Source organism: Eretmochelys imbricata, chromosome 3 (assembly GCF_965152235.1).
Source record: "Eretmochelys imbricata isolate rEreImb1 chromosome 3, rEreImb1.hap1, whole genome shotgun sequence".
Taxonomy (NCBI): Eukaryota; Metazoa; Chordata; order Testudines; family Cheloniidae; genus Eretmochelys; species Eretmochelys imbricata.
In genome coordinates this window covers 195,298,107-195,324,015 of record NC_135574.1, presented here as the reverse complement: position 1 = coordinate 195,324,015, position 25,909 = coordinate 195,298,107, and the positions used below count along the sequence as shown (strand labels likewise).

At 41.5% G+C, this 25,909-nt stretch overlaps 1 protein-coding gene across 1 annotated transcript; it reads right to left on the bottom strand.

The window, feature by feature from the left end:
• Positions 1-279: 279 nt before the first annotated feature.
• RAB1A (RAB1A, member RAS oncogene family) lies at positions 280-25,430 on the bottom strand. The gene is made up of 6 exons (XM_077814026.1): positions 25,200-25,430; positions 11,879-11,951; positions 11,167-11,262; positions 7,075-7,170; positions 1,930-2,061; positions 280-1,590 (listed from the first exon to the last, which is right to left on the bottom strand). The coding sequence occupies exons 1-6, from the start codon at positions 25,220-25,222 to the stop codon at positions 1,393-1,395; spliced, it is 618 nt and encodes a 205-aa protein (XP_077670152.1). The 5' UTR covers positions 25,223-25,430; the 3' UTR covers positions 280-1,392.
• Positions 25,431-25,909: the final 479 nt, after the last annotated feature.

The window sequence follows — 25,909 nt, the reverse complement described above, 5'->3', positions numbered from 1 at the left end:
GCTGAACAATTTTACCTTTATAGGAAGTGTTCCAGGCTAGTGCCTGACACAGGAAGCTAATGATTTGATTAGTTCTTCTGTACAAAGATCAGATCACATGTGCATTTGGTTTTAATTGACTCAGCTACTTTGCTGCTACTTAATTTTGAAGTCTTTTTAATTAGTTCCTTTATTTTAAGGTACAATTTCTTGGTGACTTCTTACTGACCTTTCAACTGTTTTAGTATCACTTCAGTTTCATCCTACTGATGCCTTGTGCAGAACTGAATAACTACTAAGTTGTTGCACTATGTTTATTAAATAAAGTCAAAACAGTATTTGATTAAAAGAATATGGAAGTAACAGTATATAGAAAGACATGACATACTGGCAGAGTTACATCACCTTGAGTTGTTAGTTTTAAGTCATTCACATGTTAGGAAAAATGTTTTCCACCTCTACTACAGAGCAAAGTAGACAAGAATTTCTAAAGGAAGTCCTTCAGAAATAAATTAAAGTTCATAGACTAAGATGGGGAAAAAATACTGTACATTCAGAATGCATTATGCTTCCATGAACATTAGTCTCTTAAATTGTCTTTCAAGTACAGTATATATGCCTGAAGGACTAGGACAACTTAGTCTTTTAGGCCATACTTCCTAGTTACATTTTTTTGGGAAGGGTGTTTGGTCTACTAGAGGGTCTAAAGTGCCATTACTGCACATGATACATTTTGGGCACAATGCAAGCCTAATCTCCCCCTTAGCCATAAGAATTAAGACAATATTTATCACCATACAGTTTGATATTACTTCCAATAAGTACAATATTTATTAAACATTTCTTCGGTTGTTAGTTACATATTGTGCAACAAATTACAATATTCTGCAGCCACAAATTATATGCAGAGTATGAAGAAACTATCAGATAGTGTAATCTTTCCATTTATAACTCTACAAGAAAGAACTAGCAAATCAGATCTTACATATAACATCTTACTAAACTTTATGCATGGAAAGTGACAGACACTGTTGTGCTGTTTGATACAAAATGGCTGAACTTCATCTTCAGAAGACTAAACCCAACATCAAAACATGCCAATATAAACATCAAAACAAAAAATATATTCTAACCAACCACGGGAAACAGTCTGGTATCAGGAAAAGCAACAAGGATTACACACATTTATAAACCAGCACACAAAGGTTTAAAACAGTTCTGAAAATGAAGTCAGCTGTCTTGAGTCAAGGGAATAAAAAAAAGTCAGCATTGACCATTTACAATCTCTGACCTTTGTGGAGACGGTAAGAATCTGTTGTAGTGCAGCTACATACAGTACAATTCAGGCAATTTTTTTCACTTGGGTTCAGATTGCAAAATTCATTGTTGTGAGACAAAAGGGGGAGGCAAATTTTAGCAGCAACCTCCACTAGACTGCTTGACTGGAGTGCTCTGAATTTTAACATTGGACTTTTCTGCACCACCAGCTGTAGCTCCAGGACCCATTCGTTTTTTAATCTCTGCAGCCATGGTCATGAAAGACTGTTCTACATTTGTTGCATTCTTTGCACTGGTTTCCAAAAATGGAATTCCAAGGGAATCTGCAAATTCCTGTGAATTGAGAAATAGCAAAGAGTAAGTCTTAATACTTGCTACTAGAAAGCTCAGGATTCACCCGAGTTACTTTAAATTAAAAATGGATTTATGAATGTTCAGGAGAACGACTATTGATTCAAACCATCATCCCTTCCTCCCTCACCAGCACAACTCCTAAATTAGATCATGTGCACTTCATAACACTTGAGGGACACACCAGGATTTGCATTTTCTAGCACCAGCACATTTGAGGACTAACAGAAGTGAGTTATTTACTTAGTTAGGATGCATTCAAGTAGGTTCAGTTTTGGTAATATTTATTTGACTGGATCATTAATAAGCCAGTTGACATACCTTTGCTGTTGTATAGTCTACTACTTTCTTTGTGGTCAGGTCACATTTGTTCCCTACCAACAACTTGTTAACATTTTCACTGGCATAACGGTCTATTTCTTGCAGCCACTGTTTTACATTATTGAAGGACTCCTAGAAGATAAGAGATTACTTTAAGTATTCCTCTCCAAGAAACCAGTGCCATTACAGTACCATTCATTATTCAGAAATTGGAGACAGCCTTCACAAGTGCACTATTATAAATTGCATCATCTGCATATCCAGTGATAGTTTGTATTTCAAATGCTTTGCATGTATTTATCTCCTTGATGTTAAGCAAAAATGCTAGCATAGAAACACGTCTCTCCAAATGGTAGGAACCAATATATAGTGTACTTAGACTTTCAGAAAGTCTATGATGAGGTCCCTCAGCAAAGGCAAGTCTTATCCATGACTACTTAAGTTTGCTTAAAAAGGATCAGTAATTGGTTAAAAGATAGGAAAGGGATAAGAACAAGTGGTCAGTTTTCACAAGGGACAGAGGTAATAGCAGCACAGTCCCCTCCCACCAGAGGTCTGAACTGACACCTAGGCTGCTCAGCATATTCTTAAGTGATTTGGAAAAGGGGTGACCAGTGAGGGTGCAAAATTTGCAAGCAATACAAAATTACTTGATAGTAAAGTCCAAAGCAGCCTGCATGGGGTGACGAAATGACAGATGAAATTCAATGTTAATAAGTGCAAAGTAATGCACATTGGAAAAAATATTGCTGACTACACATACAAAATGAAGGGGTCTAATTTAGCTGTTACCACTCGGACTGGGCAGTCAGCATGGATAATTCCCTGAAAACATCCACTCAACGTCAAGAGTGAACAGAATATTAGGAACAATTAGGGAATGGATAGAAAATAAGACAGAAAATATAATGCTGCCATAAATCCACAGTACGCCCACACTTTGAATACTGTGTGCAGTTCTGGTCACCCTGTGCCAAGGATACTAGACTTGGAAAAGCTGCAGAGAAAGGCAACAGAAGTTATTAGGGGTATGGAACAGCTTCCATACGAGTCGAGATTAAAGACTGGGACTCTTCAGCTTAGAAAAGAGATAATTAAGTAAGGGGGACTGTGACAGGTTTATAAAATCATAAGTGCTATGGAGGAAGTTATTTATCCCTACACATAACAATTAGTGGTCATCCGATGACCCCTAGCACCTAACTAAAAGAACTTCACACAACAGTCAGCTTTTGGAATTCACTGCCATAGGAGGTTGTGATGGCCAAAAGTAAAACTGGGTTCAAAAAAGGATTTGATAATCTCATGGAGGACAGGTCCACCAATGGCTATTAGTCAAGATGGTCAGGGAATGCAACCCCATGCTTTGAGTTTCCTTGAGCCTCCAACTGCCAGAAGCTGGGACTGGACCACTCAAAGTTGCCCTATTCTGTCCAATCCCTCTGAAACATCTGGCCACGGTCAGAAGACGGTATAGGATCTAGAAGGACCACTGGTCTGAGCCAGTGTGGCTGTTCCTCCTGTGGGCATTCTGTGCCACTCCACATGCACAGAACTTGTATCCACTGCAGAAAAATGCCTGACGGGGAAGGAACAGGAAGCCACAAGAGCAGCCACATGCCCCTCCCCAGCAGCATGGCATGTCATTTCAATCACCCAGAGAGGAAAATCACTGCTGGGGGAAGAGACAGCAATGGGACTGTGGACACCCCAGCTCGTGCTGGGCCAGACGCACCTTGTCTGCCCAACCCCATGCATCTATACCCAGATGTTCCTGCCAAGTCTCACCCCCCCACCACGAAGCCTCACTCATTGCATCTGGAGTCCCCTGCACCTGGCTCTCCTCAGCCTCACCCAGTGGCTCCTATCCTACACCAGGCTCAGCTGCAAGTCCCACCTGGGTGAGGAGCACACTTCCTCTGCATGGAGTGACTGGGTCAGACCCACCCCCAGTTCCACACCTGCCCCCTACTTCCAGCTGCCATTGCTCCCCAGCCATGGGGTGGGGTCACAGCAGGGAGCTGCTCCCCCATCAGCCCAACCCCCATGCATCTGGACTCTCCACACCCAGACACCCCCACCAAGCCCCTTGCACCTGTCTTCCCTGTCAAGCCCCAACCCTCCTGCATCCAGATCCTTGCTGAGGCCCTCCCCCAAGCCTCACCCCCGGCACCCAGCCCCAATGCACCTGGACCACCCCACCCCGCACCTAGACGGCCCCACACAGATCTCTCACACACAGATCCTGCCAGGCTGAGTCTGCCCACCCACATCTGGTGTGCCTAGCACAGGGAGGGGGGGGATTTTCTGGGGCAGGTCTAGCCTTTGCACTGTCAGGGCTGGGTGCAGCCTCACTGCTGAATCAGTGCCCCTGGGGTGGGGGGAGGCTGCAGGGTGATCTCCCACCTCTGTGTGACCAGTGGCCTGTGTTCCCCACTGGAACCTCCACATTCATTTATTGAAAAATAAAATTTGGTGCAAAATTTCCTCAGGAGTATCCTATGTTCTCCCAATCCTGCACTAGTGTATGCTGGTTCCTCTGACCTGGCCCTACTGCTTCCCTCAGCTCTAAAAAGACCCAGGGCTTCCCATCTTCTATCCCTAGCATTATGGAAGTCTCTAGTACACCCATCCACAAATGTTTCCTCCAGGGCATGTACTGGACCAATGAGAGCTTCCTGACCCAGGTCCTCCACTGGCTCTGCAGAGGAGCCTGGACTCCAAATAACTGGGAAACATAGAATCATAGAATATCAGGGTTGGAAGGGACCCCTGAAGGTCATCTAGTCCAACCCCCTGCTCGAAGCAGGACCAATTCCCAGTTAAATCATCCCAGCCAGGGCTTTGTCAAGCCTGACCTTAAAAACCTCTAAGGAAGGAGATTCAACCACCTCCCTAGGTAACGCATTCCAGTGTTTCACCACCCTCTTAGTGAAAAAGTTTTTCCTAATATCCAATCTAAACCTCCCCCACTGCAACTTGAGACCATTACTCCTCGTTCTGTCATCTGCTACCATTGAGAACAGTCTAGAGCCATCCTCTTTGGAACCCCCTTTCAGGTAGTTGAAAGCAGCTATCAAATCCCCCCTCATTCTTCTCTTCTGCAGGCTAAACAATCCCAGCTCCCTCAGCCTCTCCTCATAAGTCATGTGTTCTAGACCCCTAATCATTTTTGTTGCCCTTCGCTGGACTCTCTCCAATTTATCCACATCCTTCTTGTAGTGTGGGGCCCAAAACTGGACACAGTACTCCAGATGAGGCCTCACCAATGTCGAATAGAGGGGAACGATCACGTCCCTCAATCTGCTCGCTATGCCCCTACTTATACATCCCAAAATGCCATTGGCCTTCTTGGCAACAAGGGCACACTGCTGACTCATATCCAGCTTCTCGTCCACTGTCACCCCTAGGTCCTTTTCCGCAGAACTGCTGCCTAGCCATTCGGTCCCTAGTCTGTAGCGGTGCATTGGATTCTTCCATCCTAAGTGCAGGACCCTGCACTTATCCTTATTGAACCTCAGATTTCTTTTGGCCCAATCCTCCAATTTGTCTAGGTCCTTCTGTATCCTATCCCTCCCCTCCAGCGTATCTACCACTCCTCCCAGTTTAGTATCATCTGCAAATTTGCTGAGAGTGCAATCCACACCATCCTCCAGATCATTTATGAAGATATTGAACAAAACCGGCCCCAGGACCGACCCTTGGGGCACTCCACTTGATACCGGCTGCCAACTAGACATGGAGCCATTGATCACTACCCGTTGAGCCCGACAATCTAGCCAGCTTTCTACCCACCTTATAGTGCATTCATCCAGCCCATACTTCTTTAACTTGCTGACAAGAATACTGTGGGAGACCGTGTCAAAAGCTTTGCTAAAGTCAAGAAACAATACATCCACTGCTTTCCCTTCATCCACAGAACCAGTAATCTCATCACATGTTTGAGCTGTCAAAGCAGTACATAAGTGAAACTGGCCATATGCCAAGTACCATCTCATACAAATGTAAGCTAAAGGAAAGGATCCTTTTTCACCTTTGTAAAACAAAGGCAGACACTGGACTACTAAAAAGTCAAACACATCGACAAGTGAGTTTTGAGTTGTTCTTTTAGGGCAAGCTTCAGAGAAAGCAGTTTTGTACTCTGTACTGAGGAGTGGTCAACCAATTGTATCCTGTTCAGTTAACTGGGCTCCAGGCGCCCTAATCCATCTTCAGCTGTCTTCCCAACAAAAATCCCTACAAGCCATGCCACTGGAACCACTCATTCTGCAAAATGCATCAGTGAGCAGTAACTTGAATTCATGAGTTAAGTAACTAGGAGGGCAACAAGCATATTACAGAAGTTTGTTTTCATAGTGTTAGATGCCCTCATCAAATCTACAAGAAAAGAAGCCTTCAGGAAAGCCTATTTTAATAGTTTGCCAAGATAATGCATGTATGTGTGATGGAAGTAAATTTGCTTATGTTAAGATGTTTCCTATTCATTTAGGAGAAGGAAATAAATCCCATGTCACTGAAGATTCTCAACTAGCTTTCATTTCAGAAGGAATATAAAACAGTATGACAGCTCTCACCCTGGGAGTATCTGATAGTAAATCCTGCTACAGCAATTCTGACTCTAGGCCACACAAAGCTTAAGTACATATGGAATAAAGCAGGAGCATTTGCCCATGGAAAGTAGGAGTTTTCCTTCAGTTAACTTAAAGCAGAAGTCGTTTTAACCCTTTCATGCTAGTGTTGTTCCTGCTGCCAATGCCAGTACATTTTAACATGTCCATGTCCCAGCTGCCTGTCAAGTTTTGTTGAAAGTTTCTCATCCCCACCTGACACCACTCCCCCAACTTGAAGCCCAGAGGAATCAACCATAAAACTAAGTCTGGCAGAACTAAGAAGTTTGAAGCTGTGTCTAACTTAAGTTTGTGTAATATTGGTGCAAGTCTGGAGAAAACCGATCAGTTAAAAATATTCAGCAAGTGTGACCAGATTTTTAGCATTCAGAAATACCAATTCATAGCCTATAAAGGTGTCTGAGCATAATTCAAGAGCCAAATAAATCTACATCTGAAAGAACTGACTTTGTATAAGTTGGCCTAAGTTGTTTCTCAAGGTGTAAAGCACTACATGAGTGTCTAATTTAGACCTTACCTGGTCTGTAACATCATACACAACTATGATGCCATGGGCTCCTCTGTAGTAACTGGAGGTGATCGTTCGAAATCTCTCTTGGCCTGCTGTGTCCCACTGCAAAGTGTGGTAATTAAGACTGTTAGAGGTCTAAACAAAAAAGGTGTAACTGTACCAGAGAGACTAAAGTTTTATTTTTACAATCCAGTTAAAAGACTATCTAATGGCTGGACATCTGAAGTTCCCTGATTATATACAATCAAGTTGGAGTAGAAACATCCCTTAACAATGAACACCCTCAGAGAAGACAAGTCAGTCATCTTATCACTGCTTTACAAGACAGCCTACACAATAACTGTTCACTGAGCACCAGTCTTGTCACACATTTTAGAACTTCAGTGCAATGAAGCAGCCTCCCCCATATGAGAAAGATTACTGCAGCAGAACAAGCCTCTAAAATAATCCTCGCAAGTCCATAACAAGTAGATGGAAAAAACTTTCATCTTCCTACAGTTTGATAATACTAATGGGCATCCTCTTTCCTCTTAAGAAACTGAATGAAAGTAGGCTAGCCAAAAGAAACCTCACCACCCAAAGCCAACACAATGCTGTGAAGAATATTAAGGCAATCACCTTCAACTGGAATCCAACTTTAGGGCCACAGATCAAGTTGCAGCAGTACCTCACACCTATCCCAGCCCACTCAAAAATGGCTTGTCAAGCCTTTTGTTTCCCAGATGTAAGATATGCAAGCGTTAAAACTGATTGCCTTTGAGGCATAGGCAAGGCTGGAAAGCAGGTGGAAACTAGTTTAAAGCCAATTTCTATCATAATAGGTCAAGGGCATGCTACTGAAGGCAGCTGAAGTCATGTTAAACTACTTCACTAAATCCTTGTCGACATTAGCAGAGACAACCATTGCCAACTGTTTCATCAGAAGTGCAGCTGAACTGCAGGTGTACCCAAAAAATAAGCTATGTTTAGCATCATTTCAGAAACCATTGTCAAAAATATCTGATTCAACTGTATCAGCTATTACTGACATCCCTTGGGCTAGATTTATTGTTCTGCTACAATGCTTAAGTGTCACCTAGGCTGGTGAAGAGCAGCCCCCCATAGACAACCATAACCCCCCTGGTAACAGCCTTGATTTAGGAGGCACACCCACCTAGGGCAGCCCCAGCTCCACAACTGCTGCTGGGAAGGGGCAGGAGAGAAGAGACTCAGGCCAGGAGAAGGAGGGGACAGGACCAAGACAATCCTGCACCCCAATAAAGCAAGACTGGACCTAAACTGCACAGAAGGATGCACCAGCCCCCAAGAAAGGGAAGTGTAAGCCCTTGCACCCCTCAGTGCAGGGATAAGATTGGTCCCTTTCCAGCAACAGTTTTACTAATATAGATGAGCTTAACAATTGTAGCTTTTGGTTTTCTCAGAAGGGTTTTCATAGAAGCAAATCTATTTGTCTAAGTGTATTAGTCACTAATTTTAGCAAGCCATCTACAATAACTTTGTATATTTAGCATGGGAAAAGTTAAATTATGAAACCACCACCTACAATAGTAGTTTTATTTTAAAGAATGCGTGAAGTGTTACAGACAACTTCTGACCTTAAGTGGCTAGAATGAGTTTCCAGCATGCTCCTACTCACTAGAAGAGCTGCTTCTAGATTTAAGCTTTTTCCCCATAATATTTTCAGTACTAAAGCAATACTTGGTTCAAAGTTTAAGATCAACAATATTAAGAGTGCCCATGTCATAGTATAATATCTCCTTTATTGCAGAGTACTATAGCTCAGTGCAATTACATTAATTCAGATTGTGAAGTCACTGTCCCCTATCTATTGGCATTCTTGAGAGCCAAGAGTGTAGTGCAAGGAAAGTATGCTGTAGGTATTCCATGCATTTCAAACCCTGGACTATTGCTAATGCTTGCTTTAGGCTTATTCCAAACCCAACTATATTAGTTTAGGTATTTTTGGCTCCTATCCCTATAGAATCTGGGCACTTTCCATTACATGGAATACTTAAGTCACCCAAAATAATTAGTTACCACCATTTATTAGCCCTACCCATGCACTCCATGTTATGGTAGCCATTAAATACCTTGCTAGACAGGTCATCCTTGACCTGTCCTAAACTGGACAAGTTTTGTAGGCAAAAGCTTTCTATTGAAAACTGGGTCTATTCTAGGAACCAAAAACCAAAGCAGCTTGTAAGTGTTGCAAAAACACAGGAGAAAAAGTCATGTTTCCTGGTAGGCAGCTAAAGATCATTCAGGGATTTAAAGATAAAATTCTTCACATTTTACTCAAATAAGTGGCTAGTACAAAGCATGTTCTATATGCCAATGGGGCAAAATGCAATTGAGACAGGCTGCTACATCTGCCCCCAACTGTCCTTGAAGAACATCCAGAACCTTCAGTTCTAAGCAGAGCGTAATACGGTTTCACCTGAGCTAGATTAAGTAACTATGGCAAAGTCTAAGTCAGAGTGGAGAAGCTGCAGTTTGGCAGAATCAAGAAGTGTAATTTACACACATTGCTTGATATAAGGCAGGGTCTAAGAGTGTTTAATACTGCCTCACACAAAGACCAAGCCTATTAGGCCATGTGAAAGATGTATATACCAGGGGTATAGTTAATTCACTGTTACACCTTCACTTCTACACCCTGCCAAAAATTCCCACCCCTTCTCAGTATGTGAGCTGCATAAAGGACACCCTCAGGCACCCAGCAAATACTGATTCTTGAGCTCCCAACTCCTCCCTCTGCACCTGTCTCTCTACAGAGATACAGTTCATGGGCCACTGCTTTCCTTCCCCTCTTCTCCTGAACAATCAATAATATCTGAGCCATTCTCCTTGTCTTTCCCACCAAGAAGGGGTGGATAGCAGTTCCCTCAATCTACTCTGCAGTTTCCACTCTTCCTAGGCAAGCTTTTTTTTCCCCCCTAAAAAGACCTAACACTTCAAAGAGGCCATTTCTGCTCTTAGTGCCAAGTAAAGAATGCTTTTTACACAAAAGCATATTTAGTCTGCTACTACTATATAGCAACTTGTGATAGTTCTATTTTGGTAGACATCCATTGGCAATAGAAGGTACTGAGGTCTACCTACTTACTACTTGACTTTGGTAAATTAAACATTAACTCCACTATACAGATGTGGGTAACTGTTAGTTTCCCAGTTTTAAAGGGCTTTGACATCTAAAGATAAATCCTGTAAAGGCTAAGTGTTAATACTACATCCCCAAGTTGGTGTTTCAGCTAACTCAAGGTGTAAGGTTAATCTGAACATTCTTGCTTGCAGAAATAATTTAGTATTAAGAATTTTAGCAATGCAGGTTAAGAGTGTTTACCTTCCTCAAGTGTTCAGGTTGACCTTTCCAGTTCACATCTTTCACTATGAGGCCTAGCTGTACACTAAAGACTAAGGATCAGTTACCCAAACACTAACCAAGTTGAGGTTCCTGCATTTAAGAGTACCAGCAAAGAATGTGTATGTATTGGGCAATTTATATTCAGTAGTTTAAAGTTACAGCCATTTGCACAAAGAGCAAAAAGAGAGTTACTATAAAGCAGTTCCTTACAACGCAAGGTAGATTTTCAGGTTATCTGAACCTGCATTTGTTAAATGACAGGTGTCCTCCACTATTCTTTAACCATCTTGATATTGGATTTAGCCCAAGTGTTTTCCTTATGCTTCATTTTTGTTCATAATCTAAGCAACTTGCAACTCAGATGCTGTTTAACCTTTCAGCTTAGACGAAGACACCTCTGTGCAGCCTATAAAACCATCTACAAGCATTGTAATAAGTGCAGGTAGACAATCCTGTCAAGAGCTAAGTGAGATATTCACATGAGAAATCTTAAGATTGAGGTACTACTTTTGACAAATGCTTGCTTACAACATGTTAATAACTATGCAACTTGGTTTTCAAAAACAATAGTTTGTACTTGCTTATTGAAACATTTGACAAGCAAATCTGTCCAATATTTTACTGGGCATACAGAAAAATGTGCCCTGTGCCAGATCTACAAAGTTATGGATTAGTCAGAATTTACAAGATTACTATTAATAGCCTCTGAATATTATCTGAGTTAAGACACTTACTATTTGAAGTTTGATTGTTTTCCCATCTAACTCTATAGTCCTGATTTTAAAATCCACACCAATTGTGCTGATATAGCTTTCTGTGTATGTGTCATCCTAGAACCAGAGAAAAGAATAAATTAGTGATTACAAACCAATGAAATCTTAAATCTCTGTAGGAATATCAGATACCTATGGTGAAGAAACATTCATAAAATGCCTACATTCTACTTCTACATTATGTTAATTGGGGTGGGGTCTGTTTGAACAGTGCCTAACACAATGGGGCCTTGAACAAGGCCCCTTCAACACTACCAGCATATAAATAGGAGCTTTTGAAAATTTTCCTCACAGGTACTCAAGTCACTTTCAAAAATGGAACTAAGTCCCACTGACAGATTTGGGAGCCTAGATTTCATTAAAAGTCAATGGGACTTAGGTACCCAAGTCACTTTTGAAAGTTTTTCCTGGTCTCATTAATTAAGAAATGGGGAATCACCAGTTCTTACCCATTCATAAGTCACTGTGACAGAACAATCCAATTAGCTGTATCAGTAAAATATGGGAAGAGAATAAGCAAAGTACCCTTTTGTACCCACCCATCTTCCCTTGGCATACCAACTCCCGGAAAGTCAAGTATCAGTCCCCTCAAATGGAAACACCTTACTTACAACTGCTTGAATAAAACTTTATATCATTGACAAAATAGCTTCGAAAGCATAACTGAACTTACTGCAAACCTAAGTAGAAGGCAAGACTTCCCAACACCAGAGTCTCCAATCAGAAGTAGCTTGAATAAATAGTCACTGCAAAGACAAAAGATATTATGTTAGTATTTATATACCACAAATTTAAATTGGATATTTGAAGAACTTGAGTTACTCAGTCCATATACTTTGGTGTAATACATTTACAAGAAATAGCAATTTGCTACTGTTACTGTCAGGAAATAAGATTACTTTATTTAAATAAAAGTATACTTTACAAAACAGTAAAGACTGAATAGTAAACACTCACATGTTGGAATGGAAGATTCAGTGTTTGAAGTATGTTCTTTACATTTGCAGTACTCATGTTTTGTCATGTAACAAACAGGATTGGTTTTAACTAGACCTTATTCTCCTTTGTGCACTCAAGTCAAATACGTTACTGCCACAATTGTCAGTCAGTATATTCATGTTTCTAAATAGCATAAATTCTCACGAGTAAGGATTTATTATCCTAGTACCAACTGTACTAAGGCTGAGTCAACTAGCAAAAAGTCAGTAAAGATTATTATTAACAGTTGCCGCTAAGATCTGAGAGCCAACTCAAGCAAGCATGTATACCAAAATACCTGGTCACAGCAGAAGAATGAAAAGCTGGGGACTGACTGTCTTCTCTAAATTAAAAAGAGTAAAAAGTTTGATTCCACCTCCTTTTTTGGATCAGTACAATATGTCTGCTCAGTACCAAAACAGAATTTGTGCCTTCTAAAGTTTGCTCAATTATACCCTTGTTGCTAAAAAATTGAACATTGTCAGTCAAATCTTAATGGATTTTTTTTTTTAAACTGGCTTTTAATTTGTCTTTAAGCCTCAGAAGGAAGGCTAACAGTGTAGAGTGCAACTCAATGGATTTGCTAACAGCCATCACTGAAATGTAAGTGATTGTATTATCAGTGTCTTAATGAAGACAAGAGTATTTGATAGTCTTGGCTGAGTAAGAGCTAAAGATGACAGCAAATCGTTATCTATTCCATTCCACTCACATTGCCTTTAGTTTAGGCAAAGAAAGTTTGCTACTGGCAAACCAGAACAGAGATTTTCATACTCCAAAAGGTGTCCAATGTGACATTTCTCTGTGGAGCTACCTAGAACTAATCAATTAACTCTTTACTCTGACTCTTGTTAGCTAAGTGTATCAGGTCAGAACTGACCATTTATTAGCTAAAGATCCCAGCCACCAGAATGACAAATATGGAATGTGGAACCAATACTGCTAAGGATTTGTACTTTTGAAACCAGCAATATTAAGGATTCAAACCTGAGAAACTACGTTAACTACACCTTGTACATTTTAAAAAAAGGTATGATTTAATACTTCAGTATTGATAATGCCAATATTACTATACTGAAGTTTGAAGACCAGACAGCTACCACTTACAACCAACCAAGAAAGTTAAAGCCTTGAGTTCTGAGATTCCTCCCTTTGGCAAAAAATCTAAGATACCATTCTATTGGTTTAAACAAGCTTCAACTTCAAGAGAAATGAAGATTCTATTTCATTAATACCAGCAGCCTAAGTCTATTGATCCAAACATAAGTCAGTCATAATTCAAGACAAATAGGGCAGTATAACACTAGGAGAGATCAAAGCTTCTGTAGGAGACATGCACTGTACTGAAGAGTAGCATTTTGTTCTCCTGAAAAATCAGTCTACATTGACAACTCCCTATTTTAAAACCTACAATCATGAAGGTTATAGGGCAGTGGCATTAAGCCACCCCTGAACTATAGTTTGGGCCACATTTGTCAGGGATTTTCAAATATCTATTTATGTGATTAAATGTTTGATAGCATAGAAAGACATGGAAAGACATCCTGCTCATCTCTGGTACATCTGGAGCTGTACATTGGTCATTCCTATACTCTGGCAGGGAGATACATTAAAATACTCTTTTCCAGACACATGGAGGTGCCATTTGAGACTGTTTTTGTAAGTCATTTGACTACTTTTCATGAGACTATGTAACAGTGTAGGGAAATAGAACTGAGAGACCTTATGACAATTATACTCATTAACAAACATCTTTATCAACTGTTTAAAACATTAACATTTCTCAGCTATACAGATCTGATGCTGGTGTAAGGAAAGTTGTACTAAAGTTGATCACTACAGCAAACAGCATAACTTGAAGTTAAAATCTGGAACACCTACTTATGAGAAAATTGTTCATCATCAAACCAAACTTAAGTGATCCCATACAGTTTGCTTCATATTCCCATGATGTATTATAGCAGCCTAAACCAGTGGCTCTCAACCTTTCCAGACTACTGTACCCCTTTCAGGAAATTGATTTCTCTTGTGGACCCCCAAGTTATGACTCACTTAAGAACTACTTGCTTTACAAAGTCAGACAAAAAATGCAGAAGTACAACAGCATACTATTACTGAAAATTGCTTACTCTCTCATTTTTTACCATGTAATTATAAAATTAATCGTTTAGAATATAAATATTGTACTTACATTTCAGTGTACAGTATATAGAGCAGTATTAACAGGTCATTTGTGTATGAAATTTTAGTTTGTACTGACGTCACTAGTGGTTTTTATGTAGCCTGTTGTAAAAGTAGGCAAGTCTTCCTGAGTTGATGTACCCCATGGAAGACCTCTCTGTGCTGCCAGAGGTAACCTGATTGAGAACCACTGGCCTAAACTACAGTTAATAACTTGCAAAGAACCAGACAGTATTTATACTGCAATATTTTAAGTTGAATGGACATTTAGCTGAGTCATACTCTTCACACCACTGTTTGAACAATGCACTTGCCCAGAAGATATTCTGGACCACTGAGGGGAAAATGCCATCAACTTCAGTAGAACCCAAGCATTCATTTAAAGATTACAGTCTTCCAAACATCATGTTTAAACAGATGCACCACTATTTCTGCCCACTCTCCTCCTCTGTCTACCTTCCCTCTGCATCTTTCCTTGCAGTATCCCCAGATCCCCCACCTTTATGGGTTGTATTGCCATCCCACCTCCATTTCATCTGCTGAATGGATAAGCAGTAAGAAAGTTCTTGACATTTTAAATGTCATTATGCTTTGAAGTTAGTATTCCAGCCTGAGCAATGGGAGACCAAAAAAATTATCAGACCCCGTTGTGAAACAATGGTATTCTCTTACCACCTCCACCACGGTTTAGTGGATAGGGACAGATACTCAGAAGGCCTGGGTTCTATTTCAGGATCAGACACTTGACCTCACACCGACTGTCTTGTTGGATTAGATAGTAATCATCTCTCTTCCCCAAAAGCTTACATTTCTGTAACGCCTCTAAAACAATAGGACCCTAATCTCAGGGCTGAGCAACAAGCAAAGAATCACATGATATGGAGTCCTTCAGTATTTACAAGAGAATAAACAGCCCTTTAACTAAAACTGCCTATTAGATGATTACCTACAAATGACTGAAGACTGCAACTACTCTAGAATGGTCCTGCAGCATAGAGTTAGTCTGTTCTAGACAAAAAACAGGGTGAGTATTGAGTTATGCTCCCTATACCCTAGTAAGGGTAGACAAGAGCTTTCTTACCTTTAGAGCCATCAACTTGAGGAGAAACGTATTACTCTAGCTATGTACAAGAGGCTATGCTAAGTTTAAGGTAAGCTGCCAGAGACAGGAAGACAGATTTGAAGCTGACCACTCATTACTTAGCCACAGGAGTTTCACAATATAGAAATGATATCTGGAATCTTCTCAAGTGGACAAGTCAAGGATAGTCTTAACTTTCCATTAGCTTGACTGGTACTACCTATATGAATTCCCCTAGCACTGCCCATCAGCTGGACACCAACTAGCTGGAGGAAGTTTAAACATTTCCTCCATCTCCGTAACACTGGAAAGAGCTGTAGGCAAAATCCAAATACTAAGATCCCCACCACTTTTGTTGTCCTAAGGGACAGCACTTTGGCACTAGCCTGGGATTAGCAAGTGTATGATACCTGGGTGAAGCCTTCACCCAGCTTTCTCTCTCTTTTTTATTATTAAATATAAAAAGGCTACTCATTCTAAAGCCAAGTTAGAAGTACAAGGTGGTGTTTTCCCTTTTAAGGTTTAGCTTCTATAACCTATCACATTTACCAAGCACATATATAGATTTGGGAGAATCTAGGATTTGTTTTTAACCAGAAGTACAAATATGTAAGTTTAAGATTTTTAATAAAAAAGTTTCTAGATCAGGAAAGAGAAGCAGGAGATTACAGTTCAAGGGTTCTCAGCATTTTGTATGTCATCCACCAAGTCATGTGTTCATAAGAGCTAGAAATAAAGTTTACCTGCTTACAGAAGTGTTGCCCCAAAATTTTTTAATAAAAATCCCTAGCAATTTGGAAGTGGAGACAAGTAAGCCAAGCATACTCCATAATTAAGGTTTTACAGACTGAAACTTGTTACAACTTCTAAATCTGACTTCTCTAAAGATTGGATTACTGGAAGTGTGACTATTAGCAACAATATCCTACTTAGGGCTAGCACGCAGAAAACAAAATGGTCACGACAGCTTTAAATTCTGTTCTAGACAAGGACTTAGATCAGGGGTTCTCAAACTGGGAGTTGGGACTCCTCAGGAGGTTGTCACAAGCGGTCAGCCTCCACCCCAAATCCTGCTTTGCATCTAGCATTTATAAATGGTGTTATAAATTAAAAACGCTTTAATACATTTAAGGGGGAGTCCGCAATCAGAGGCTTGGTATGTGAAAGGCATCACCAGTACAAAAGTTTGAGAACTACAGACTTAGATATTTTAAAGAGAAAACCATACTGGTCCCATGAGTTTCAGTGTTTACTTATATCAATCCTGTTGTTCTGAGCCTCTGCCTTTCCCTCCAGCCTTCTCGATAATTCTGCCTCATGCTCTACCAAAACAAAAGGAGCATGCAGAAAGATTAGGCAGGCAGCCACCTGAAGGCAGCTGTTCTGAGAGAAGTGCTGCTACTAGCAATAGGTTTGGAGCAGCAGAAAGGCAGGCAGTTTTAGTAAGGAGTGGAGGACAAAGTACATAGTACATGACAAGTGGCCCACTATTTGTCCTCTGGCCATAAGGGCCAGGCCTTCAGGCCCCTAAGGGCAAAGAGCCTTGCTGTAAGCCAAGAAGAGACACAGCAACTATAAGTGAAATTTGAGACTGACTCAACAGCTCAATTGAGAAACTTTGGAGTAGTTCTGCTCATTTCTAATTTAGACTGAACAGTAGAGTAAAGTGAGCCATGCAGTAGTTCTCTCATCTACAAAGCCAAGATGCTTCTAGCAAGACAAGCTAGTGCTTTGATATTACTGTTGTGAACAATTCTAAGATTTAGAAGGGACACTTATTCCTCATTTTAGAGCACAGAATAGCTTAGTGAAGATTCTGAAAGATCCACTACGGTCTTGTCTTCACTGGGAAGACACACGTATGTTCTTAGCACTTGTTAGCTAAGTTAAAAGCCAAAAGACAAGGCAGCTGTAAAATTAATGTGTTAGCAGGCATAGGTAAACTAAGCTCTAGTGCAGTGGCTCAAACTTTTTTACTGGTGACCCCTTTCACATAACAAGCCTCCGAGTGCAACCCCCCTTATAAATTAAAAACCACTTTTTATATATTTAACACCATTATAAATGCTGGAGGCAAAGCAGGATTTAGAGTGGAGGTTGACAGCTCGTGACCCCCCCATGTAATAACCTCATGACCCCCTGAGGGGTCCCAACCCCCAGTTTGAGAACCCCTGCACTAGTGTATACCTCAACCTGCCTGGTCATCACTAGGATCTTTCCTCATGTCAGTCACCACACACTAAGATGGCCAAGACAGGCTGCACACAGTATCAAAAACTCCTTTAAAAGTGCCTCCATCTTATATGCTGGCATTCATGATCAGCCACAGAGCCCTATAATTTATTTGTAATAGCTTTTTGCAGGTCACAATGCGACTCATATTTGGCATGGCAACAATCCCTCCCCCATAATGGAGTGGGCCAGGCCAAACCCGAGTGGTGCTGTGACCCTGCATGTGACATCTCAACTTCCAGGGTAGGGAGCCAGGCCCAGCCCTGTGGGACAGGACTGCAGCTGCAGGGTGAGTTTATCTTGTTTTATAAGTTGTGTTTTATTTTGTATTTGGGAAAAACATGGGGCTGTAGTCATCAGGAATGGGAAAGATCTAAGGTTCTTTGGGCAACTTCTGCTGTGCATTTCCTTGTTTTATAGTGCCGGGAATCTGACCTCTCTTTTGTCAGGCTAGCTTCTATTTTATAATGTGTTTGCTCTCTTTAGTTTATATTAACTTTGAGTCAGGGCTGGTGTTGGTTTTTGCCTAGTAGAGAAGAAGTCCTAAGGGATGCAGATTGAGGCCTCAAAGCATTACTTCAATTATTTAAAAAAAAAAAGGGTGTCCCCCCACTATACTTTGAAGGAATTAGCGTCACTGTGAAAGAGTGACAATGTTACTAGCACCAAGAGTTTCCTTATGAATAAGTTTCCAAACCTGGAAAACTTATATCAAACTTTGTCAAAAGAAAGATGGCATTGGTGGATATATCATGATGCGACCCATATGGAAGGAATTTGATGTGTGATGTAAACATGAGGTCTGCCCCTGTGCTCTAAAGTAGCACTTTATGCATGCAAGGAAGTGCACAGATATCCTCAAGTGACTTCAGTATCCATAGCTATGGTGGACCCAAAGCCATAAACAGAATAATTGAAGACTGTTTCTCTATATGAATGAGTATGGATTATAGTAAGGACCTAATAGCCACATTTGTCATAACAATCCTAACAAGGGAGAGTTTCCATTAACACTTAGAGCACCTGGGTGGAAAAATACAGCCATGGGAGAACAGCTGCAGTTTATCATTTTCAATCCACTTTCTCCAGAATTCACAAAAAGATCAGCAACTAAATCCTAGCAAGCTAGAATAAAATGTTTGGTTGCCAGATCTTGTTTGATTTTTGGCTAAAGCATCTGGCTGGAGTATCTTCGTTTAACATCACTACAGGTGAATCTCTTTATTTAGACAGGTTATGTGGGACTCTGTAGCTTAACCTGTGCATAATGCATTCATGTAGCTGCAGATAGCCATATGATTGCCCCATATGTAATTGCTGCATAATTGTGTCCTGTAATTTAAGCTTTTTCAAAAGTTAAGTCTAGCCCTTATGGTTGAAAAGAACCTTCATGAAGTGTACTGAATGTAAGTGGATGAAATTATGTCAGCAGACATTCTCAAGCAGACTGGGAGAAGTTCACACTTCCCAGCATTATGATGGGGATTTAACAGTGAACTTTGATTCAGCATCAACTATTTCAATGCTGGACCTTAGATAAACAAGCTAGTGTAACGGTCCATTGTGGGATATAGCAAGTTCTAGGGGGAGGTGTAGCAGGGCAGCTCCAAGCCATAAAGCAGTGGTTCTTAACCTTTCCAGACTACTGTACTCCTTTGAGGAGTTTGATTTGTTTTGTATACCCCCAGGTTACACCAGACTTAAAAACTACACGCTCACAAAATCAGGAATTAAACATTTAAAAAAAAAAAAAAAGAGTGTCACAACACACTATTATTGAAAAATTGCATTCTCCTCATTTTTACCATGTAATTATACAATTAATCAGTTGGAATATAAATATACTATACACTGAAAAATACATAGCAGTATAAACAAGTCACTGGCTATATGAAATTTTGGTTTGTACTTACTTTGCTTGTGCTTTCTATGTAGCCTGTTGTAAAACTAAGCAAACATTTTCCTGAGTTGATATACCCCTGGAAGACCTCTGCATACCCGCAACAGTACATGTACCCCTGTTGAGAATCACTGCAATAAAGAATTACTAGGCTGAAGGGAACAAAGGCTTTTGAATCCTCTTTACTTTAAGGTAAGTTTATGGCCAATCTCTCCTCGCCAAAAAGGTGAGGGGAAGGAGATGCTTACCCTCCCAGTGTCCAAAACCCTCAGTTAAGGTATCAAGGCTGCCTCTTAAAAAAAGTGTCCCTATCCAACTTCTGACAGTACTTTCAATGCCATTATACATTTACATTACAAAAAAACCAACACACAAAGTTTGGGTACATAACTGCATCTAAAATATACTACTATGTTGAGGTTATACTTTTTCATTTGATTCATTAAAAGCCTGCCTCCAGATTTCTCATTTGCCACAGTGTTGTAGAAATCAGAGGGTCTAGCCAGCCATAAGGAATTCTTGGGGATTGGCTGACAGGGAGCTTGGGAAACCAAAGTGGTGACATGGAGGAACACAGCACCCCACTCAGATGCCCTTCAGGAGCTTATTCAAGAGTTTTATGCGCTACAACAAAGAGTGGACCATGGACTTCTGATCAGCCAACATCTGTTTTCACCCAGCACATGCACATCAAAAATGTGTGGAAGTAGGGTGCTTTGGTCCTTCCAGGCTTAAACTGACAGACCAAGGCAGTTGGGAAGGAGGGCTTGGGGTTACATGGTTTGTCTAGATCAGTTTTGCAACACAACAGGAGTGTTCCTGTCCACACTGGTTATATAACAGTTACTAGCATGGTTTTAATCCTAATGCAGAAAGAACATGGGACTAGGTGATCCCTTATGTAAGGCCAAAATTGATAATGTAGTGGAAATTTGTGTCCTGATTTGAAGTGTTCTTTAGGATTTTGTACCCAGTGTTATAAAAAGAATAGATGTGTTCTTGGTGATAGAATAAAGAATTTAAGAGTTTTTGGGATTGCAGTAGATGTCTGCTACCAAAAACTGACTAGGAGGGGAGATTGGTTGGTTCTCTTTTATAGTCTCATTAAGCTCAGATTTTACTTAAACAATGTGATAGTTACTCTGAAAGATGAGGTACCATTAGTTCTACCATGGCAGCAAGAGAAGAGTTGCACTGTTTAGAAGTGCAATAAAGGTGAAAAGAAGAAAATCTCATTTAAAGGAAGATAAAAAGCAGAGTTAAGTCAACTTATGATTGATTAAAGTTATTTATTGCACTCCAACAGTAAGTGGAAAAACCCACAATATTTACACTTTAAACGCGAACTTGCCCCACACTGGAGAAAGCAGCATTTTTCTTATTTGCAAGAATATCTGCAATTCAGTAATAGAAAGTCCTTAAGCAAGTTCTAAGAATTAGAATGGACCATTCCAATAAGAGTATAAAAGAAAGTAAAGACAGTCTAAGTTTGAAAAAAGAAAAGGAGTACTTGTGGCACCTTAGAGACTAACCAATTTATTTGAGCATGAGCTTTCGTGAGCCACAGCTCACTTCATCAGATGCATACCGTGGAAACTGCAGCAGACTTTATATATACACAGAGAATATGAAACAATACCTCCTCCCACCCCACTGTCCTGCTGGTAATAGCTTATCTAAAGTAATCGTCAGGTTAGGCCATTTCCAGCACAAATCCAGGTTTTCTCACCCTCCACCCCCCCACACAAATTCACTCTCCTGCTGGTGATAGCCCATCCAAAGTGACAACTCTTTACACAATGTGCATGATAATCAAGTTAGGCCATTTCCTGCACAAATCCAGGTTCTCTCACTCCCTCACCCCCCTCCAAAAACCCACCCCCATACACACACAAACTCACTCTCCTGCTGGTAATAGCTCATCCAAACTGACCACTCTCCAAGTTTGAAAAGTATCAAAAGTTTCATAGGAGAAAAGTAATGAGTAAGGAATTTCTAAGCCATGGATTAGTGAAGTCTCCAGAATATACACTTTCTAGAAGTCCTGAAAGGAATTTAACCCTCATGATGTAAGTTGTATTTTCTGTAAGGGATGTGCTTTAATCTTCCCCTTTAATCTTTTCCACTCAGACTAGTTACTTTATAATTTAAGAGTGGCATGGTTTGGTCACTTTGGAAGTCAATGGAAATCCTTTATTCTCCAAAGAATAGTGTACAGCAGCCTCCAACCCTATGGCAGGGTGAAGAGTGCTATATCTGGTTAACTAATTTCTGTGATAAAAATAAAACTAAGGATTGATATTAATGAACTCTTGCATCCCTCTTCATTTTAGATTTCAAGCTTTGAATAGTACAAAAAAAGCCAGAATTATCCAATCTAAAGTGTGCATTTGTACAAGTTTTTTCCATATTGAAGCTAGCTTTTCTAACATTAAATGCCAGTTTTTCAAACCGAGTATGCAACAGCTCATTTTGGGTCTCTTCTTTAGAGATGCTATTCTTCTGAAAGGGTGTGTACATTCACACTGATACATACAGGTATGTCAACAACTGCTCCCACAAGCGGAACAAAACCAGAAAGAAAATTAGTACACCTACACACCTCATAATTCCCTGAAAAAAAAAAAAACACTACTCAAACATTTAACAACAGTCAGAGATTTTGCATGATGTAGAGTTTCTGCCCACTGGTCTCACCTTATAATTAAAATTAGGACTAAAGTTGTAACGTTACCTTATGTATTTTTCTCCTTGTTCTGTTTTACTTGCCAACTTGTAAAATTTAGTAATTTTCAGTGAGTCCCTTAGTCACTGGAAAACTAGTTCTATTAAAATGAAATATTTGTATGTAAATTGTTTTATTTGAAAGCCAATTGTACTTCCCATCCTTCCAGACATATCATGAACATAGTAAAAAAAAACCACACCTTGTCTCTTCTCCCCTCCCCCCCTCCCGTTAAATGTTACAACATTTTAGTAAAGTGTTTCTGAACTTCTCCAATAGTTGGAATCACTAAGAAGCTTTCATTATAGCATTTGCTCTAGCCTATTTATTATTAGATCTTGTAGGGAGTTGTCCAGATTACTGAATATTTCAAAAAGTCAAATGATTGTGAAAATGCTTTGATAATCTGCAAGTCTTTACATTCACTGATCATATGTAACCAGTACCTTGTCTGAGAAGTGTTTTTGCTGAAATCACACAAACTTGTTACATAATCCTATCAAGAAGCAAAGCTAGCCAGCTTTACAGAAACAAACCAAACATCCTGGTTTGTCTTGAAGTCCAAGATTAAACTTGACCCAGAACCATTCTAATCTTGAATTCGGGGGTTAAATTAATTCTTTCAACAATGATTTACCCTTCAAAGGATTTTTACCATTTATCAAGAGACTTCTGAAGTGCTTCTCATTTCAAGGCTGCTTCTAATTAGCCAGCACAAAAAACACACAAGGCTGTGATCATATGTCAACTAAGGAATTCAAAAGCCACTGTCACAGAGAAGTAGTCCCACTATGTAAAAGCAAACCTTTAGAATCATAAAAGATTTGTTTCTGGATTTACAGATATTTAATTTTATCAAGAAATATCTAGACATAGCCAATAAACTAAGTCCACAACTGAATCACCCTTGCTTTCCAATATTCAAAACACTGTAATTTTGTGATAGTGGACAGAAAGGTAAATCTAGCTTCATTATCCCAAGCTGAAATGCAAAGAATGCCAGAAGAAAATAAAGGATTTTTAAAATTCACTTCAGTATCTACAGTATTAGATACAAATAGAGCTTGTTTTCACATTTTCTTTAATTATAAGCACGGATTCTGTTCTCTTGTACGCTGGCAAATTGAGAGAGCAAAAAAAGATTGTCCAACTTTTTAGAGGTGGCAAAGTCACACGACTCTTAGCAGCCTCCTGGCAACAGTAACTAGGGACCTCAGTCAGCTCTACTCCCAAAGTAGTGACTGTTAAAATAAATAAAAAACCAAAACACTTAAGTTGATCAAAAACTGTCACTTAAGTTGTATATACTTATTAATAATAGCACTACTATTTTTCATCCATAAATGCCTCTATCTCCAGTTCAAAGCATCACCTCTAGCAGTGGTTCTCAACCAGAGGTCCAGGCCCCTTGGGGGGCTGCGAGCAGGTTTCAAGGGGGCCACTAAGCAGGGCCAGCATTAGACTCACTGAGGCCCAGAGTAGGAAGTTGAAGCCCCACCACATGAGGCTGAAGCCCAGGGGCCTGAGTCCGGGCTGAAGCCGAAGCTTGAGCAGTGTAGCTTTGTGGGGGCCTGATGTTCATCCTGGCTTTTATATGCCGAAAACCAGTTATTGTGGCACAGGTGGGCTGTGAAATTTTTACAGCATATTGGGGGCGGGGGGGGAGAGTGGGGCGCCCTCAGCAAGAAAAGGTTGAGAACCACTAACCTATAGGAATATTTCACTATCAAGCCACAGTATTGCAAAATCTACATAAGCAAGAATGTGTTTTGCAAGTGCCATGTGACACACACATGACTTGCAGCTAAAATGAAGGGTGGACTTCTGAATGTTAAGCTGCCAACAGCAAGTGGTCAGAAAGATCCACTTTCACAAGAACTAATTTTTCCAGGTTTTTAAATCCTTGGTCCCCTTCCTCTCCAAGGAGAAACTGAATATTTTAGGGACCGAACAAGCCTTAGTAGAGTCTTAAGCATACAATGGCAGTGAGATTTACTTGAAAAATCAAATTAAGTTCTTCCTTCTCCTGCAATGGTTACCTGGATGAAAGTTAAAAACAAAGTTTACTATGAACGTCTGGTCTCCCGTTTCTCATGTTAGAGGAGAAAATACCATTAAGTTTTCATGACAAATCATGAAACCTCCTCACTCCCCATCTGTGAGGATTGCCAGGTGTAACCCAAACTCTCCAGAGAGCATAAAAGGCCATATTGGTTTCTCTTTTCATTCATCTTAATTGTGTGTTTTTCCGTGACATTTTGTACGGAGCAAAAGCTATTTGAAAGCTTGACGGGAAGAGGGGATCACTTGCTTTACAGCCTGTTAATAACCAATGAAAACGGACCCAAGTTTGCCAGGGCTGTACACAAATCGCTCCTGGTATCTGGCAACTTGGGGGGGACCCAGAGCCTAGCCGGTGACCTCAGGTCCCCCTTCCATCCCCCTTCCCTAAACCCCAGTGACCTACACTCTCTGTTAAGGCCCAGGAGACGCTGCCCTGCCCCTCGCAGGCAGACAGGTCATGTTTACTACCCCCCCACACCCAAAAAAAAAAAAAAAAGCAAAGCGCTGTAGCCAAGCCCGCGGGCCAATGAGGTGCTCGCGGCCACCCATCCTGGCTGGAGGATGCCGCCACCTGGCTCTTACCCTGCGCTTCCCACGGCAGCTCCTACACCCTCCTCTCCTCCCCACAGTCCCCCGTCGCCCTCAGACAGCCCACCCCACCCGCCGCCCAGCCCCCCACCTCTCCCAGCCCCACCACATCCCTGCCCCGGCAAGCACCACCCCCCGTCAGGAGGTGGAGGCAATGAGCCCCCCCGCCTCCCTCACAGCGGGTCCTCCTCCCCCCCCTCATACCGGGCGGGCGCCCCCGCGCAGTGCCACCCCCCCGGACTCACTATTCGGGATTCATGCTGGACATGTCAGTGGGGACCCCGCGGCCTCTGGAGAACGAGCTCGCTCTGAGGAGCAGCGCCGGCCAGACCCCCCCAGCGGGAGCTCCGCAGATGCAGGCGTCCGACGGGGCAGCGGAGGCAGCAGCTTCTCCCCCGTCCCCTCGCAGGCGGCGGCCTCCGCTCTGAGCTCCTCAACCCAAAATGGCTGCCAGCCCCGAACCAGGAAACAGGGAAACCTCTCCCCAAGGAGGGTTTACATGGTGGGAGGGCAGCGGCGGGGGACGCTGGGAAAGCGAGTTCTCAGCCACGGGAGCTACCCCTGCATCCTGCTGGAGCCTTTGACGAGTAGGAACTCGCCTTCCCGGCACCCCCCGCGTCTATCCGGCGCATGCGCAGTCTCGAGCCTTTCTTTTCTCTCCTCGGTTGACTCTGCTTTGCTGTCCAGGCAGTGGATTGGCTGAGAGCGAGCCGGCCGGGTAACGTCAGCCGTGAGACGTGGCAGCTCGGGCGACTCACTAACCGGAGGGAAAGAAGAGGGCGTGGCCGCGGGTTGGGGTGGGGAGGGGCAGGAGGGCAGGGCTGCAGTAGGATGGATGGAGCTGGGGTAGGAGGGCAGGGCAGCAGTGGGTAGAGGGGGCAGGGGCAGGAGGGAGCAGGGCATCAGAGGGAGGGTGAGGGAAGCAGGGGCAGGAGGGCCTGCAGTGGGCACTATT

What these genes read in the sequence shown, in the direction of transcription:
- RAB1A (XM_077814026.1), bottom strand. Translation starts at nt 25,222, where the DNA reads ATGTCCAGCATGAATCCCGAATA. An exon ending in TCCAGCATGAATCCCGAATA is followed by an intron (nt 11,952 to 25,199) that starts GTGAGTCCGGGG and finishes TTGTCTTTGCAG; the next exon opens with TGACTATTTATTCAAGCTAC. An exon ending in TAGACTATACAACAGCAAAG is followed by an intron (nt 1,591 to 1,929) that starts GTATGTCAACTG and finishes CTCAATTCACAG; the next exon opens with GAATTTGCAGATTCCCTTGG.